At 56.1% G+C, this 16,594-nt stretch overlaps 2 protein-coding genes across 4 annotated transcripts in view; one reads left to right on the plus strand and one right to left on the minus strand.

Moving 5' to 3' along the window:
• Positions 1 to 1,830: 1,830 nt before the first annotated feature.
• On the plus strand, positions 1,831 to 9,683 carry Mybph (myosin binding protein H). 2 transcript variants are annotated; one of them, XM_076831873.1, is made up of 11 exons: positions 1,831 to 2,146; positions 2,242 to 2,376; positions 3,012 to 3,179; positions 5,570 to 5,658; positions 6,035 to 6,230; positions 6,404 to 6,543; positions 7,089 to 7,248; positions 8,180 to 8,316; positions 8,443 to 8,629; positions 8,879 to 8,928; positions 9,410 to 9,683. In XM_076831873.1, exons 1-10 carry the CDS (start codon positions 1,927 to 1,929, stop codon positions 8,893 to 8,895), a joined length of 1,449 nt encoding a protein of 482 aa, XP_076687988.1. In that variant the 5' UTR covers positions 1,831 to 1,926; the 3' UTR covers positions 8,896 to 8,928; positions 9,410 to 9,683. The 2 variants fall into 2 exon arrangements, with proteins under 2 accessions (XP_076687988.1, XP_076687989.1); XM_076831874.1 differs by having other exon boundaries at positions 9,488 to 9,683.
• A 358-nt stretch (positions 9,684 to 10,041) lies between these two features.
• The window catches only part of Adora1 (adenosine A1 receptor), a 31,869-nt gene continuing 25,316 nt past the window's right edge, over positions 10,042 to 16,594 (minus strand). The window contains exons 2-3 of one of the 2 annotated variants that reach the window (XM_076831879.1): positions 13,866 to 13,962; positions 10,042 to 12,060 (exon numbers count right to left, since the gene is read on the minus strand). In XM_076831879.1, the coding sequence (XP_076687994.1) occupies positions 11,421 to 12,060; positions 13,866 to 13,962 (737 nt within the window). In that variant the 3' untranslated portion in view covers positions 10,042 to 11,420. The remainder of the gene's footprint in view (positions 12,061 to 13,865; positions 13,963 to 16,594) is intronic. The other variant, XM_076831878.1, reaches the window with a different exon arrangement.

Here is a 16,594-nt window from a genome sequence, read left to right on the forward strand (position 1 = left end):
TAAACAGTGTGTAAATGTATTTGTTTAATTTAGAGTCACTATGCATGAAAACCATGAAAACTCCCGTAACCACTACCAAAGGCAGGAAATGAAACCTTGATGGCACCCCAGGACCTTTCCAATCACATGCAACCCTGACCCACTACCTGGACTTCCATGCTAACTGTGTTCTGCTTTCCTGCATGCTTTACCACCTATGGGTGCACCTTGAAGAAGTAGCTTGGTGTGGCCTGTGTTTGGATTTAGAGCATTTGAGATGGCCCCATTTCTGTGTGCCTGGCTCCCTTCCTCACCATTAGGTCTGTGAGAGCAGCCATGGTGTTGTCTGAGACTGAAGTTTGTTCATTTTATTCCGGATTTTGCTTTTGAATTGCATAAATGTTCTCCAGTGGTTTATCTGTCCCACTGCTGAAGGAGAGCTGTCCCCCACCCCCACCCCAGATTTGGGCAAGTACAAGTAATACTGCTGTGAACATTCTCATCCGGGCCTCCCTGGCCTCCCGGGTGAGCGTTTCCAGGAGTCGAAATCAGGGTCACTGAGCAGGCGCTTTGTCCATATCCCCAGGTTCTGTGTCACTCTTCCCAAAGTTGCTCCCAACTGTCCCACCAGCAGCAATGGAAGTCACTATTTCCCGCTCCTGCACATGGCATTTAAATTGTTACCAACATTTTATTCAGTGAGTGACTAGGAATTGGGCCATACCTTCATCATTTCCCACACTGGGCAGGTCCATGCCCATGTCCTGTTCTGAGAGGCTGGAAGTTTCGGAGATGCCCTCCAGAAGGGTCCCTTTGAGTCTGCCCACAACTTCATCCCACACCCAACTTGGTCATGGAAAATGGAGGCTCCAGGCAGGGAGGGAAGGCGGATCGGTATCAACCTCCCAGCAGAGGCAGGAACCGAAGGGCTTAGTCCCTGCTACAGTTTGAATGCCTCCTCCAAACTCACATTGAGATTCAACCGCCATTGTCACAGTATAAGTGGAGGGGTCTTTATGAGAGGTGGGGAGATCAGGCCACAAGGGCACCGCCCACACCCATGGATTAATGTCATTATTGTGGGAGCAGGTTAGTTATCTCAAAATGGGTCCCTGATAAAAAGGATGGGTTCAGCCAACTTCCTCTCGCTGTCTCGCTTGCCCACCTGCCCCGTGATGACAGCACAAAGCCCCTCACCAATGTGGGTGCCATGCTCTTGGACTTCCCAGCCCGCAGAACTGTGAGCAGATAAACATCTATCCATAATTTACCCCTCTGTGATATTCTGTTAGAGCACAAGAAAATAGACAGGGACGGTCCTTCTTCCTGGAGTCCCAGTGCTGGAGGACCTTCTCCGGCCAGCATCTCAACTCCCTGCCTAGGTAGGGCCCTGACCTCACATAGCACAAGGGAGAGTTCCCAGGGCAGAGAGGACCCCAGGGGCAAAGTCAAGAGTGAGTGCTCAGCAGGAAGGCTGGAGCAGGCTGTCTGGGCCCCAGACCCCGGTCTGAAAAGACCTGCGTCCAAGTGGCCTCGCGGAAGCCAGACTCCCAGAGCTGACCAGGCTTCCTTCTCTAAACAGCAGCTGTCTCCCGTTGCCCCACACCTGGGCACTGGTCCTAATGGTGTCCCAGCTCACCTATCTGTGCCTGCTCCTAGCCAAGCACTAGCACCCTGACTGTGAGGTCCAAACAGGGTGACGGCAAGGTAGTGCACTCCTCAAGGGGCCCCGTGGTTCCTCCCCCAGAGCTATTCCTGGCCTGGGCGCCTCCCCACCCCACCCCCCACCCCCTGCCTGACCTGACCCCACAGCTGGGAATCGGTGGCTGGGGGTGGGGCAGCCCCTGGCTATATAAGCCTGGTCCTAGGTGTCCCAGACACCCTGGAGGCTCAGACCCTCCACTGCTGACCCCTGCACGCCCCAGCCTCACCCTCTACAGCCCAACAATGACAGGAGAGGCCACCTCCGAGGCCACTGCCTCTGGTCCAGAGGAGACGGCATCTGAGTCTGTCAGTGTTCCCATCACAGAGCCTTCTGGAGAAGTGGCAGCATCCGAGTCCAAAGGAGAAGAACAGGCGGAGGAGCCCCAGGAGCCCCAGGACCCTGCTTCTCAGGCACCGGCCCCCACAGCTCCCACGGTCACTAAGCCTGCACCCCCAAGCGAAGGTGATCCGAGGCCGGGCGGGTGGAGGAGGGCAGCAGGTGTGCCAGGGGGGCCTTATGGCCACGAACCTCTTCATCTCATCCTGGCTTCTCTTCAGATGTCCCCAGCGCACCGCTGCTGCTGACCGTGGAGGATGTGAGCAGCAGCTCTGTGACCGTGAGCTGGGAGCCCCCGGAGAAGCTGGGGAGGCTGGGGCTCCAGGGCTACGTGGTGGAGATCTGCAGAGAGGGAAGTAAGTGCTCAGCCCAGCGGACGCCCCACGTGAGTGGCCAGGAGGGCAGCAGGGACACCTCCAGTCCCAGTCTGGGGGCATGGGAGGGAGGAGGACAGGTAGTAGTTTCCTTAACTCCGCCCCCACTTCTAGCTGCACTGGGGCCCTCTGAAGGCAGGGGGTGGCAGGGACCTCAGGAGCCTCACCTTTCAGCTCCAAGGAGCCTCTGAATAACAGAACAGAGCACTGCTCTGGGGAGGAGAGAGGTGCCGTGCAGAGAGGGAGGTGGTGAGGAGAAACAGAGAATGGGGAGCGTTGGGCTCCATTCCTGCTGCCTCCCTTCCCCTCCACATCAGTCACCCTCATCTGGGCCTCTACTTCTGCCCCCACCTTGCTGTGTGACTTTGCAAAGGTGTCTACCCCTCACTGGGCTTCAGCAATCCCATCTCTGGTCACCATTCCAATGGTCTAACCCTCCCCCGCTCCGTGTTTTTGATGCCACACTGGACAGAAGAATTCAGGAAAGTGGAGCAACTGGAAAATGAGCCCAGAGAGGGAGGCCGAGGTCCCCAGACCACCATTGAGAAGGGACGCCCCATTGAAAAGGGTGGCCCTGACCATGTCCCAAGACCTCACATGTTCTCGGTTCCTCGCAGCCTCAGAGTGGGTCCCTGTGAACGCCCGGCCCATGATGGTGACCCAGCAGATCTTGCGGAACCTGGCTCTAGGAGACAAGTTCTTCCTGCGTGTGGCCGCAGTGAGCTCCGCGGGGGCTGGTCCACCTGCAGTGCTGGACCAGCCTGTCCACATCCAGGAGATCATAGGTAAACCTCACCTCTTGCTCCCCAGCCCCATCTAACGGAGGAAATGAAGCCACGGGCAGTGAGATCCAGGAAGCCCTCTCCCCACCCCACACTCACATGCGCAAGCCACGTGCTCCTGCCATCTTGACTTGAGAAAGTGCCGGGCTTCTTAGCTTCCAGGGGTCTCTGGGGGTGTCAAAGAAGTCACTTCCCTGAGTAGTCCAGCCCCAAAGCTTTGGGGAGAGGTTTCCTGATGTCCAGAAAGGAAAGCTCAGGTCCCTGGGTCACCTGTCTCAGAGTCCCAGTGCTAAGATACCACCTGATTTCCTTCAAGCCAATCTTAATCCCTCCAGTGGCCATGGAGGCTCCATTTCTGCCCATTACCTAAGCCTGGGTTCCAGATCTCCCCCAAAGGTTCTGGAACAGAGAGAAAGCCTGCTGCCCCTGTTCTCCCAGAGCCCTAGTGGGAAGGGGAAGGGGGTCCACAAAAGGCCTGTGAGGGCTTCTCCATCCCCAAGGGGCAGTGCCTCACTAGGGACCTGAAGGCCAGCTGCTGTCCCCATTGCTAATATTGCTATTTGCAGGGTGCATTAGCCCAATCCTACCCTCACTACCCTCCCAGAGCTGATCAGGTTTCAGTCTGTTAATGGCAATGAGTCATTTGGTCTGATCTCAGGTCCCTGGGGACAGAGCAGGGCCCCAGGGTGGAGAAACAGGCAGGCAAACAGGTGGCCTGAGGCCTTCTCCATCTTCCTTCTAGTTCTTCCACCAGGCGGACAGTGGTTCCTGGTGGAGGCTGGGAGCAGAACTCCACCCTTCTAGACCAGGCATTCAGAAGGAAAGGGTATCAAGGCCACAGGAGGGGTCAAGTTTGGATTCAAAGAAATAGAACAGGCTGTCATGGTTCACATATCCAAGCCAGGCAGATCCCAAGGGACCTAGGGACAATCTAGAGGTCACCCAACTGTTCAATGGTGCTCCCAGATACTGATGGCCACAGGAGGCCATTCATGCCCCACCAAGCTACAGGGGACATTCCCAGCCTTTGAGTCTGGATGAGACGTGGCCCTACGTGGCAACTACAGGATAGCTGTTTGACTCTAGCCCCGAGGTGCCAGGAAGTCCTCCTGCCTGGGGGAGTCCCAACCTTCCCCCAGGACCCCAAGGAGGTCAGACTCAGAGGCCTCTGAGGCCTGGTGTCTCAGGCGCCAGCCAGACTCAGCCAGACTCAGCCAGACTCAGACCTGCTTCTCCATTAAAATTCCACTGGCGGGAGAGGAGGGAATTTCCTGGAGAGAAAAGGAGAAGAAGGCCACAAACAAGTAGGGGGACGGCCAGGCTTCTTATGGGAGAGCAGGCTGGGGTGGGGACCCTGTCCAGGATCCTCAGCTGCTCAGCTGTCCTTCCTTGGCCACCTGGAGCTGCCAAGCATTCCTGACCTCCTGCAGCTGCCCCTAGAGCATTCCTGGCCTGCTGCTCCCAAGCCAAATGCCCGCTCAGCTAATCCTTGGAGACACAGTGTTCCTTCTGGCTGTCTCCTCCTTCTCTGCCACCCTTCATGCCACCGACCAACTGCTGCCACCTGTTTGCTGCTGAGGAGCCTCCGTCTCAGGCCCAGCACACGCACCCCCACCTCCACCCCAGGGACAAGGCCCAGCACATGCACCCCCACCTCCACCCCAGGACAAGGTTGTGGCAACTTCCCTTGGAATGCCCAGTGATTCCCTTGGTTGCACCTGATTAGAGGAAGGTTGGGAAGGTAGTTACAAGCCATAGCCGGGCAGAGGCAGGACTTCAGGAAGGACTTTCCAACCATGAGGTTTAAAGACTGGGAGGGGACACAGAGAAAGAAGGGGTGTACTTGCTCTGGCCTCATTTGAGCAGAGAAAGACCCTAGTCTCCCGGGTTGGGTTGAGAGGCCTAGGACCGAACAAGGAAAGGCTTCTCTGAAAGTCCTAGGCTGTTGGGGATGCAGGGTGCAGGGTGAGCAGGAAGAAGTACTGCCTTCTGCCTGGGAGTACAGTCTGACAGGCGCAGCGCCTGCTCCCCTCCAGGGGGAGCCAGAGAGCCAGCAGGGCCCATCTGGAGATTTCGAATGCTTGGGCTGCAGGGCAAATCCCAGCCTGGCAGGGTCAAGGTGCCAAGAGAGTGCCTGGGATGCCTACCACTTCACACCATGGAGGCCCTGACCTCTCTGGAACCTCCCGGCTTTCAGCTCCCCAAGGGCCTTATAGGATTTGAGCCCCACGATCTCACGAGTAAGAGCTTTGCCTCTCCCACAAGGAAGCAGCCAGAACATACCCAGGAGCGCTGCTGCCTGGCCAGAGCCAGCTGTCCCCTATCCCTGTGTCAGAAGCCCCCATTCAGCTATCCCTCTGCTGTGCTAAGTCTAGACTCTTGCTTTCATGTAGAGCCCCCCAAGATCCGTGTCCCCCGCCACCTTCGGCAGACTTACATCCGCCAGGTGGGAGAGTCGATCAACCTTCAAATCCCCTTCCAGGTGGGTATGCCTCTACCTAGAGGGAGAGTCTGGGTGGAAACCAGAGTCCCAGCCAGGTCCACAGCAGAAGCCCAGGAAAAATCAGGATTCCCCCAAGGGCTCTGCCTGGGATCCACCAAGAAGGCCTCGTCCTTCCTTGATCACACACATGACTCAGTTGTGACCCCCAGCCTGTGGAGTGGCAGGTGGATCCCCAGTGCAGCTGGACACCTGGAGGACAAGGCTAGGGCAGCACCTATGGCTCCAGCCCCTGCTGCCCCTCCTGAGAAGGACCATGGGGCAGGCTTCCAAGGACACAGCTCCAGACACCCCGGAGCTGGAGGGAGTGGGGGTGCCAGCCTGACCTGCACTCACTCTGAGGGCTCCCTCCCATCAGGGGAAGCCCAAGCCTCAGGCCTCATGGACACACAACGGCCAAGCCTTGGACAGCAAGCGGGTAAACGTGCGCAGCGGGGACCAGGATTCCATCCTCTTCATCCGCTCCGCCCAGCGCTCTGACTCAGGCCGCTATGAACTCACTGTGAGGCTGGAAGGTCTGGAGGCCAAGGCAGCCATCGACATCCTGGTGATTGGTAAGGGGCCAGGGGAGACAGGACTGGTCCTCAGGGACGTAGAAACATCCCCCCATGGAGCTGATGGCTGGTGGGGGCAGGCTGAGGAAGCACGGCAGGAACCAAATCTCGGGTGTGGGGTCTTTGTGGCAGGCTCAGCCTCATGCTCACTCCCCTCCACTGTGGTCCTGCAGAGAAGCCTGGGCCCCCCAGCAGCATCAAGCTACTGGACGTGTGGGGTTGCAATGCTGCCCTTGAGTGGACACCACCCCAGGACACGGGCAACACAGAGCTCCTGGGCTACACGGTGCAGAAGGCAGACAAAAAGACGGGGGTGAGGCCTGCTGGGACAGAATGGGGCGGGGAGGAAGTGCCTAAGGTGGCTGCAAAGGCCCATCCCACCAAGAGTCTCAGGATCAGTTTCAGTGCAGTGACTGTTGACTCCCTATGTGACCCCTGGCAGGACTCTTCCCCATTAAGACTGCAAGGAGGGCTGGCCCGGGCTGTCGGAGGCCTTTCAAACTCTGGAGCTGTGTTTCTGGAATCTTCATGGGCATATTAGTTACCTAGGAATCTTGCTAAGATGCAGATTCTGATTCAGTAGATCCTGGCTGGGACGGAATCCTGAAGTCCCCAGGTGATACTGAGGTTGCAATCACACCCAGAATAGAAAGGCTCTAGAATTCTCTGAGGTCCCAGAGAGCTCACTTGAGTGATTCAGGTGCCCCTTCTCCCACTTCAAAGTCCTTTGGGGCCCAAAGCTGGATAGTTTCACCTCCCAGGGTTGGAGACATAGAATGAACCCTTCTGGGGAGGCAGCCACCGGGAGGATGAGGACTAGGGTGAGGAGTGAGTGTGACGGGGCCAGGGTCCCCACAGCAATGGTTCACAGTGTTGGAGCGCTACCACCCAACCACCTGCACCATCTCCCACCTCATCGTTGGCAACTCGTACTACTTCCGGGTCTTCTCAGAAAACCTGTGTGGCCTCAGCGACTCAGCCACCTCCACCAAGGAGCTCGCCCACATCCAGAAGGCGGGTAGGTTTGGCTCAGGCCCGAAACCAGGCCAGGGCCAGGAGCTCCTGCCCTGGACTCTTTCCCTGTCTCTCTCTACCTCTACCTCCGCGTCCCTGCATCCCTCCCTCTGGACTTCTCCTGGGAGCCTGTTTCCTGGAACATTCTCTGCCCTCCTTTGACTTCACCGCTGTGTGTGTGTGCATGAGTGTGTGTGCACACACAGAGTGGCTATAAAGTAAGGGATGTGGCTGATGGGCTTTAACAAACACATCAGAGCAAACCCATGCAAATGAGCAGTGCCCCTTAGGAGGCTGTGTACTTATTCTAAAGATGTGTGTGGCTGCGAACGTCACAGCAGCCATTAGGTCTCATGCACAGCGTCCCAAGGGACCTACCCTGAAGGGCAATATGTACGTGATTTGTAGACTCCAGTGAGTTCGTAAAAGCAGCAAACTCACCGCCCAACGAGAACATCACACAGATGGATGAGATCACTACAGCATCTCCACCTGGCGCCAGGCCCTCTTGGGTCAAATGCTAAATCCCAGGCCCTTCTCCCTGTCACCCTCTATGTCCAAGGCCTTTCCCCACCCAGGATGTGTGTGGGCTCCAGAAGGCACAGTCTTTTTGACACCAGCCTGACCTACCCAAAATTAGGAGAAAGTTTCTGTTTTAAAAAGGAAAACTAATGAGGTCTCCAAAGACAGGAATGAAACACGAGTCACTGGTCTCCGCCTTCCACTGAGATCTGATCTCCTGCTCTGTGTTGTGCCAACCTTCTCTCTGCTTACCACCCCAACCCACCCGACTCCCTCTTGGCTTTCCTTGGCTTCTTTGACGTTCCTTCTCTAAGCTCCCACAAAAAAAGCAAGGCTTCTCAAAAATCCTGGATAAAGTCAACCTTACGTATTCTCTTCAAATTCTGTAACCTCAAATTTTCCCTCAAACCCAGATATTGCTGCCAAACCTAAAGGGTTCATTGAGCGAGACTTCTCGGAAGCCCCCTCGTTCACCCAGCCCCTGGCTGACCACACCTCCACCCCCGGCTACAGCACTCAGCTCTTCTGCAGCGTCAGAGCATCGCCCAAGGTGAGGGGCCCGGGGTTGTTGGGATGGGGGCAGTGTAGGGTTGGGAGATCCCAGCGTCTCCCCAGGGGCCTGGTAATGGCCCTTTGAGAGCATCCTTCCCAGCTCTCCTCTGATTATGCCTCCCAGCCCAAGATCATCTGGATGAAAAACCAAATGAACATCCAGGGGGACCCCAAATACCGTGCCCTCTCTGAGCAAGGGGTCTGCACCCTGGAGATCCGGAAACCCAGCCCCTTTGATTCCGGGGTCTACACCTGCAAGGCCATCAACGTGCTGGGGGAGGCATCTGTGGATTGCCGGCTGGAAGTCAAAGGTAAGGGTTTGCTCTCTGGGGACCACACCATGGATGGGACAATAGGAGACATTCCCTCTTTGGAGTTGGATTGCATGCCACTGAGAGCTGAAGATTAAAGCCAGAGAGAAGGAGATAGTGAGGATCAGATCAGGCCTTCTGAATGACCTTCCAAGGGGGAAGATGGCCCAGTGGGGGGAGCACGTGATCTTGAACCTCGATGTTCCCTCCTCTCCTCCCCTAAGCTCTAACCTGCAGGATCTCTTCCAGCCTCAGCCACACACTGAAGAGAAATGGAGGAGGCTGGTGTGAGGAGACAGGTAAAGGACTGGACCCACTCCCTCTGCTACCTCTGGGGACAGCGGGTGGGGACAAGAGGGAAGGCAGAAGTCAGCTCTGGGAACAAATCTGCAGACCCAGGCAGCTCTGATGCCTGCCCAGAGACATGCGTCAGTGGTGCAGGGCCCTGTGATGCTGTGAGGCCCACAAGGGGGTGATGCCGGTGGTCCACTAGACAGGGGTCTAACCCTGGCTTTGAGCCACAAGCGGGGGCAGTCTCTTGGGGCTTGTCTCCTCAACATGAAAGTGGGGACAACAGCCCCCGCACTCATTCCCCTGGTGTGTCTAAGGCTCTGGATAAGTAAGGAAATATCTAGAACTGTGATGGGCAGATTTCAGCCCTGGGGCAGGAGGGGGGGCAGCCTAGGAAGGGACAAGGGGCTGCTTCCCCACCCCCCTCTGCAGCTCTGAAGCCCAGCTCTGCCTCCTACCACCGGGGCTCAGAAGCATGTTCTCTGCCAGGTCCTGCAGGCCTGAGGGGTCCGTCCCCCAGGTCCAAAATCTAGCTCAGCAGATACCAAATGACCTGCATTTCCATAGCAACCACTGATGGAACCGCCCCTACCTGATGACCTCCTGTCCCCGGAGGCTGGAGTTCAGAACTCAGGAGAGGGCCTGGCAGGCCCCAGGTCAGGCATTCTGGGCACCAGGGAGCCCAGAAGGAACAGAGATTGGAACACCCTGCAGAGTTGTACCCTGAGCAAGAAGCACTCAAATAAAGGTGTGTGATGTTACAGTTTGTGGCCTCTGTGGCAGTGAGCGTCACCACGAAGGGGAGGCACTGTGTCCCCATGTGCGGGTGGATCCACCACCCTGAGGAAGGAGCCAGCAGGAAGGGTCTCAAAATGTCCCAGGGCATTTTCTGGACATGGGAATGGTCGGACCTTGTTTTGTGACTCAGGGCTTGCTATCCCAAGTATGTAACTATAGAAACAGACACACCTTCTCTGGAACCCTGCTTGCTCCGACACCTGCACAGCCCCCACATCCCCTCTCCCAGCTTTTCCTCCATCCCCCACCGCTGTGTCTTTATTGCTAAGTCTGTCTTGTTTCCCCCGGGACAGTGGTGGGTGGTGCCAGCAGTGTGCTCTCCATGAGGGTTCACAGTTTTTTATTAGTCACATCGGCCTCGCTTGGGAGCCAGGGACACCCCACCTTCGACAGAGGAAGGGTCTGGAGTCTATATTCACACTTAGAACCTGTCCACTTGACAACCACCTCTCCTCCCCGACCCACCCTCCACCCAGGGGCTCCAGGCTTGGCAGGGGGTGAATCAGTCCTCCTTCCCCAGACCCCTAAAGGCCTGGACTCTATCTGCAACCCAGCTTCCAAAGTCCCTGAAAAACTGAGTTGAACACCAGGGATGTTTCAATGCCAGCAAGGCCCTCCCTGGAGGCCTCTCAGGACAGTGGTCCTCTCTGGCCTGTTCCAGCCTGCCATACCCCGCCCTAGGAGTGCCCACAGTCAGCCCTGGGTGCCCCCAGATGCTTCTCACATCCTCCCGAGGCAGGCATAACGCTCCTAAGAGGGTGTCTCTGGGGTTCTTCTCTTTATTGGGCCCAGAAGCAGCAGAGATGGTGTCACCTAGGAGGGTCCAGATCTTCATTAAGGGCTGTTGGAGCCTGGTCACCCCCGATGGGAAGTTACAAATCCAGGCTCCTTGGAAGCTTGGGGCAAGACAGAGGGCTCGATGCTGCCACCTGGTGGCTGCCCACGGCTGGCACCTACCACACCACCCTCGGGGGGCTCAGAGGCCCCATTGAGGGGCCAAAAGGACGGCCAGTGGGGAATAAACAAACGTGGGAAATGACTTCTGGACCCCCTCTTTCTGCTTCTTCCAATATAATCCTGGGTTTCCCAGGACAAAGAGAACGGGCACCCCGGTGCCCAGCATGTCAGGCACAGAATCCTAGGAGGCAGAGGTTGATTAAGGCTCCTGGATTCCTGCTCCTGGCCACCTTCTCCTACAGTACAGGACAGAAAGCAGGCCAGGACACCCCCCCCCTTTCTCTGCTTGTCTCCATCTCAGAGGGGCTTCTCTCCTATCCTCAAGCTTGGTCCCAGGACATGCCACCAACCCTCGACACCAGTGGACTCCTCTGCGTCACTGAAGGAGCCAGAGCTTCCTCTCCCAGCCCCCAACGGCTCCTCCACAGTTGGCCCCTGGGACCGGCTCAGCCAGACGCCTCATGGGCTATCAGGCAGGGGGCGCTCAGGACACTCTTCTCTGGCCTCAGGGCACAGGATCCTTCCCTTGGGCTGCCCTCCCCAATCTCCTCCAGGACCCCGAGGTGCAGGGCGGCTAACTCCCTGTGGAGGGGCCCCCTGCTCCGTGGGCATCTCTTCAGACCCTCCCCACTGCCACAGCCCACAGCCCAGCTGGGGAAGGGCTCAGGAAGACCCGTGGGACGGCGGGGAGGTGAGGGCTGGTGGGACCCCATTGGGTATGGGTTGGTGGGAGCAGAAGGCAGAGCTAGTCATGGGCCTTGTCTCCAGGGAGGTCCTCCTCAGTGGGGGGCTCCGACTGGCAGCGGAAATGGTCGTTCCAGATCTTCAGGAAGGTGACCCGGAACTTCTGGATGCGGAAGGCATAGACGATGGGGTTCATGGCTGAGTTGCCGTGAGTAAGGAAGATGGCGACGTAGATGAGGATGCTGGGCTTGTGGCAGCTGGGGCAGAAGAGGGTGATGCAGTTCAGGATGTGCAGGGGCAGCCAGCTGAGGGCAAAGAGGAAGAGGATGAGGGCCAGGGACTTGGCGATCTTCAGCTCCTTCCCATAGTACTTCTGCGGGTCGCCGGAGGAGGCGGACACTTTCTTGCTGAGTTGCTTGCGGATCAGGTAGAAGACCTCCAGGTAGATGAGGACCATGAGGAGCAGCGGAGGCAGCACCCAGACGAAGAAGTTGAAGTAGACCATGTACTCCATGCTAATGACCTTCTCAAACTCGCACTTGATCACGGGCTCCCCCACACTGCCGTTGGCCACCCAGGCCCGCTCCACCTCCTGCAGGTTGTTCCAGCCGAACAAGGGTGTCAGGCCAACCACCAGGGAGAGAAGCCAGCAGCCAGCAATGGCCACTGCTGCCCTCCGTGGGGTCACCACCGTCTTGTACCTGTGGGAGAGGAGGGAAGGGTATGAGGAACTGCTTCCTAGCTGCCATGAAGATCCCTCTGAGACTCATCCAGCCCCTGGGGGGGTGGGGGGGCTCCTACAGGAGGGTCCAGAGAAAGTGGAAAGGGATGGATCTTTTGCCCAAGGGCCGAGTCTTCGGAATCTAAAATTCAGGGCAAAGTTGGCAACGCACTGGCTTGTTTCTCCTGCAGAAGGAGGGAATTCTGATTAATGATCAAAAAAAAAATAACAAAGGACCTCTTTTAGGAGTTCTAAGGGAATGACCCAATAAACAGGACCACTACAGATCATGATAGGAGCCTTAAAGGATACGAACAGGATGATGACAAGGGACAGTGCTTTCCAACCTTTCTCACCTTGTGACACACAGAGCATGAAAAACATCAGGATGATATGTGGAGACATGGTCCAGAGGTGATGGCCTGTCCCCAACCCAATACCGAGGGTAGGGTTTGAATATCTTGGGGGCTCCCCACTTGCCTCTAAACCATCCCAACCAGCAGCCAGTCATCATGTCATCTGCCCACAAACTGGCCTTGGAACAAGTGCCAAGGGCTGGGGCCCGCCCAGCTCTGTGCCGAGGCTGCCGGAGCAGCAGCAGCAGCTTGCCCAGTTGTTATTTTCCAGTGCAGCATCTGAGAGGGATGGAGTGCCCTCCTAAGCACGTAAACAGCTCCTGAAATCTGGGGTAGGAGGGGGACCTCTGATTGTTTCTTTCTGTCCCCTGTCTATGGAATCTGCAGCTCTTGCCTTCTCAGGACGATTGCCCCCTCACCCTGGGCAATGATTCTTCTAGACCTCTTACTATGTGCCGAAGCCCTCCTGCTCTGTGCAGGCTATGGGGATGGGAAGGGGGACCATTAGGAGAGCAGGAGAAGCCAGATGCCTCCTCCCTGTCCCACGTAGAAAATACACACTAAAAGGGACTGTTGGGACCTCATCTGATCTCTGCATCATTCCAGTGGAGAAACTGAGGACCCCAGATGACTCCAACAGCTTTGCAGCACTGCCCCTTCCCTACTCTGTGATCCTAGGATCCTTGTGTCCCCAAACCATTCAGGGGTCTTGGCTGGTCTTGGCAATTGTGCCAAACTCTCTTGCAGTAAGGGAATCCCATTCCCTCCTCCTTGAATCCTCAGCAGAATGGCGAGGCCTATGGCAGATGCTGGATCAGAAGTCCCAAATATGTGGGCTTCTAGTCTACCCAAGTCTGCAGTGTGCTACCTCAATTCCTCCTTTGTACAATAAGTCCTACTTCAGAGGGAGGGGATGAAATGAGATACTCTATGTGCAAATGTCTGTAAACATCTTGCCAATATCCTTAGCCTGAGTTCTTACCCCTCCAAGCTCCTAGACAAACACGCACATGAAAAACTCCAGTGTCTCTAGATGCTCAGCAAGCCCAGCCTAAGGACCGCAAAACGTCTTACTCAGGCCTGGCTCCCGATGGTCTCACTGTCCCCTGCATGTCCTCTCAGGGGCAGTGAAAGAAGTTCTAAGCATGAGTCTCTGAGCAAAGATCAAAGGAACAGGGATCATTCTGTGGGAAAAATTGTCTTGTCTGTCCCCCCCCCCACCCCCCCGTAGAGTGTAGGGCCACATCCCCAGGGTGAGCCTTTGCAAGAGTGAGGCCAGAGGTGCTGTCCCGTTTACATCTATGGTTTACATCACGTTTATTGTTTATGCAGCCCTTTAACAGTCACGGCTCAGGTGAGCCCAGGAACCAGCCTGCCACGAGCCCAGCAGATAATGGATCCGGTGGAACAGATTAAAAGCTCCACTCACCCGGGGCTCCTGACTCCAAGCCCAGCTTCCTCCAGGGTCCAGGCTGATTGTGGGTCATTTTGATCCATAAGATGGACAGATTCAGAATATTCCTTGCCTAAGAGGTTTAAAATGAGAACCACTGGACCCTGTTGAAAGTAGATACCACCGAGAGACAGAGGGTAGGCCCAGTGACCTCAATGATGACCTACTGAAAGAGGGGAGGAGTACATGGACAGTATCCCAGATTGGGGGAGGGAAGCGACCACTTCTGGCTGGAGAGGTGCACCCCCATCCCCCACCCTCCCCGACTGCTCAGAGCCCCCAGGGTTAAAGCTTTCCTGGGGCTCCTCCAAAACCAGGTCCCAGCCGACCCTGTGCACAGGGTATCAGTTCTCATCTGTTTTTCTTGCTATTTTCTCCTTGGTGGGAAAGGCTGAGCTCAGGACCTTGACTTCAGTAGGGCAGGTTCTCACGGGGGCTGCCTCCCAGGATCGGGGGAGACACTCACCTCTCCTTACATGTGGGAAAGGGAAGCAGAAGCATCCATGAGGTGGGGGTGGGTGTGGAAGTGACTCCAATACTTGGGGATATCCCTTCCCAGTGAGGCCCAAGTCTTCCCCATCCCAGGTACTGTGCTAGGAACCAACCAGAGAGAGGGCCACCCCAGGAGGGCTCAATCTCAGACCATAGAGACAGGAAAACACCAAGTGGGCCAATCCTCAGGCCAGCAGGGCAGACAGCTCCTTAAAGCTATGACAGAAAGATACAGGTGTCTTCCTCGAGATGCAGAGTCCCACCATTACAAAATGTCCCTTTAGGGTAAGACTTGCCTTCTCCAGGCATATTTTAAAAAGCCAAGATAACACCATAGGAAATTAGTGAATATCTTCTTATTGGTGAGGGTAACATGAAAAGTTGGGTCCCTGGAGCAATAGGGTTGCAAAGACCCCAAGTAGGAAAAGGACCACTGAGAAAGGAAGTGGAAGGAAGCTTACTGTTGAAACTCTCCATGATGAGATCTCTAGATCTGTGTTTTAATGGGACAGGGCAGAAGTCACTGCTTCTTCCCTGGGCTCTGGCCAGGCTGCCATGAGAGGAGGGAGATTTTGAGGCTAAGTGATGGAGATGGGGGGTGCTGAAAGGCAATAGTTAGCTGGTAGGTATCAATAACATGCTGATGACAGAGAACGTTCCTTGCTGCCTTCCATATGCTGGGCGGGGACCATGTAGACACGATTTCACAGATTCTTCAGCACAGCCCAGAACAGCAGCTGAGACTCAGAGGGATGGGGAAGTGTGATCAAGGCTACTCCATCGGGAAGAAGCAGAGATGGGATTTCTAAGACTGAGGCGTGTCCATGTCCAAAACTCATACTGAGCCAGCTCTGCCTCTCTGGAAGATGGAAGATGAGGGAGGTGTGCACTGTGGAGGGAGCCATGGTGAGGGTGGGAAGGCAAACCTGGCCTGCTGCAGGGAACCTCCTGGACCAAGTAGTTCTGAGGATGCCACCATACCCTGCTCTGGAGCCTCCTCCTCCCAAGGCCATCAGGCACACTTCCTGCCCAGGTGTTCAGCCACCTGTTCTATTCCCACTGGGGCAACCAGGCAGTTTGGGCTCTCTCCCTTTCAATCATTAAACTGATACTCCTTAAACACCTTTCAGGCCCAGGAACTCGGCGCTAGGGTTTGGGAATACAGGAGAGAACAGGTTCTCAAAAAAGTACCATTCTGAAGGCAGAGAGACAGACAATAGACATGCAAACAGACGTACAGAACATTCCAGAGTGAAAAGATCTATCAAGGGGCTCCTCAAGGCACTGAGAGAGGAAGTGACAGGCAGAGTGTGCCGCCAACTTGGGCTGGGTGAGCCAGCCCTCCTCGCTGAGGAGAAGACAAGAGCTAAATGATCATCAGTGAGCAGCCAGGCAGAGAGCCGGGGCAGGGCCTTCCAGACGTTCCCGCCAGGTGAAGGTGCTGAGGAAGGAAGAGAGGGCTGGTGGGGACAAGGCCCAGGGGTGAGGGCAAGACAGAGGCTGTCTCAGCCAGAGACCTGGGCAGGGATGGTCACTGAGGACCACAGAAAAGGTTCTGAGTGCAGGAGAAAGCTGTTTTCAGCAAAGGAGGGATATAATCTAATTTCTGCTAATTTCATGGGTCCAGGCTCCAGGAACAACACATGGTGCCACATGGAGAATGTGTGGTAGCCGGGAATGAGAGGAAGGCCATTTTAGCCACCCAGGCAGGAGACGAGGGCCAGGAGCCCCAGCGGGCACAACGGACAGCGGGGAGAAGGGTGTGGCTTCGGAACATATTTGGGATCAGGAGAAATAAGACTTGCTTTGAGTGTGAACGCCTAAGAGAGGAAAGAACCAAGTAGTCTGGGGTTTTTATCCTGACCACTAAGCAAGTCTCTCTGCCCTCGACCCCTTGTGTGGAACCCCATTCCTCTCCCGGGGGACACACACTGTCCACGCAGACACTCCTGTGTGTGCCTACGGGGGGCACTCTCTCCGCTCGGGACCTTGGCACCTCCTGCTCATCTCCTAGGGTGTCTGGGAGGCTAGTTCTCCCCTCATTCAGGTCTCAGCACAGATGCCACCTCCTCAGAGATCCCAGACCACCCTGTAAAACTGGTCCCCATCACCCCGTGGCTTCATGCCATGTTTAATTTTCCTGATAGAGATGATCTCACTTTCTGGCTCGCTATATGTGTATTGATGCATTTGTATCTGTTTCTCTCCACTAG

Source organism: Callospermophilus lateralis, chromosome 13 (assembly GCF_048772815.1).
Source record: "Callospermophilus lateralis isolate mCalLat2 chromosome 13, mCalLat2.hap1, whole genome shotgun sequence".
Lineage (NCBI taxonomy): Eukaryota > Metazoa > Chordata > Mammalia > Rodentia > Sciuridae > Callospermophilus > Callospermophilus lateralis.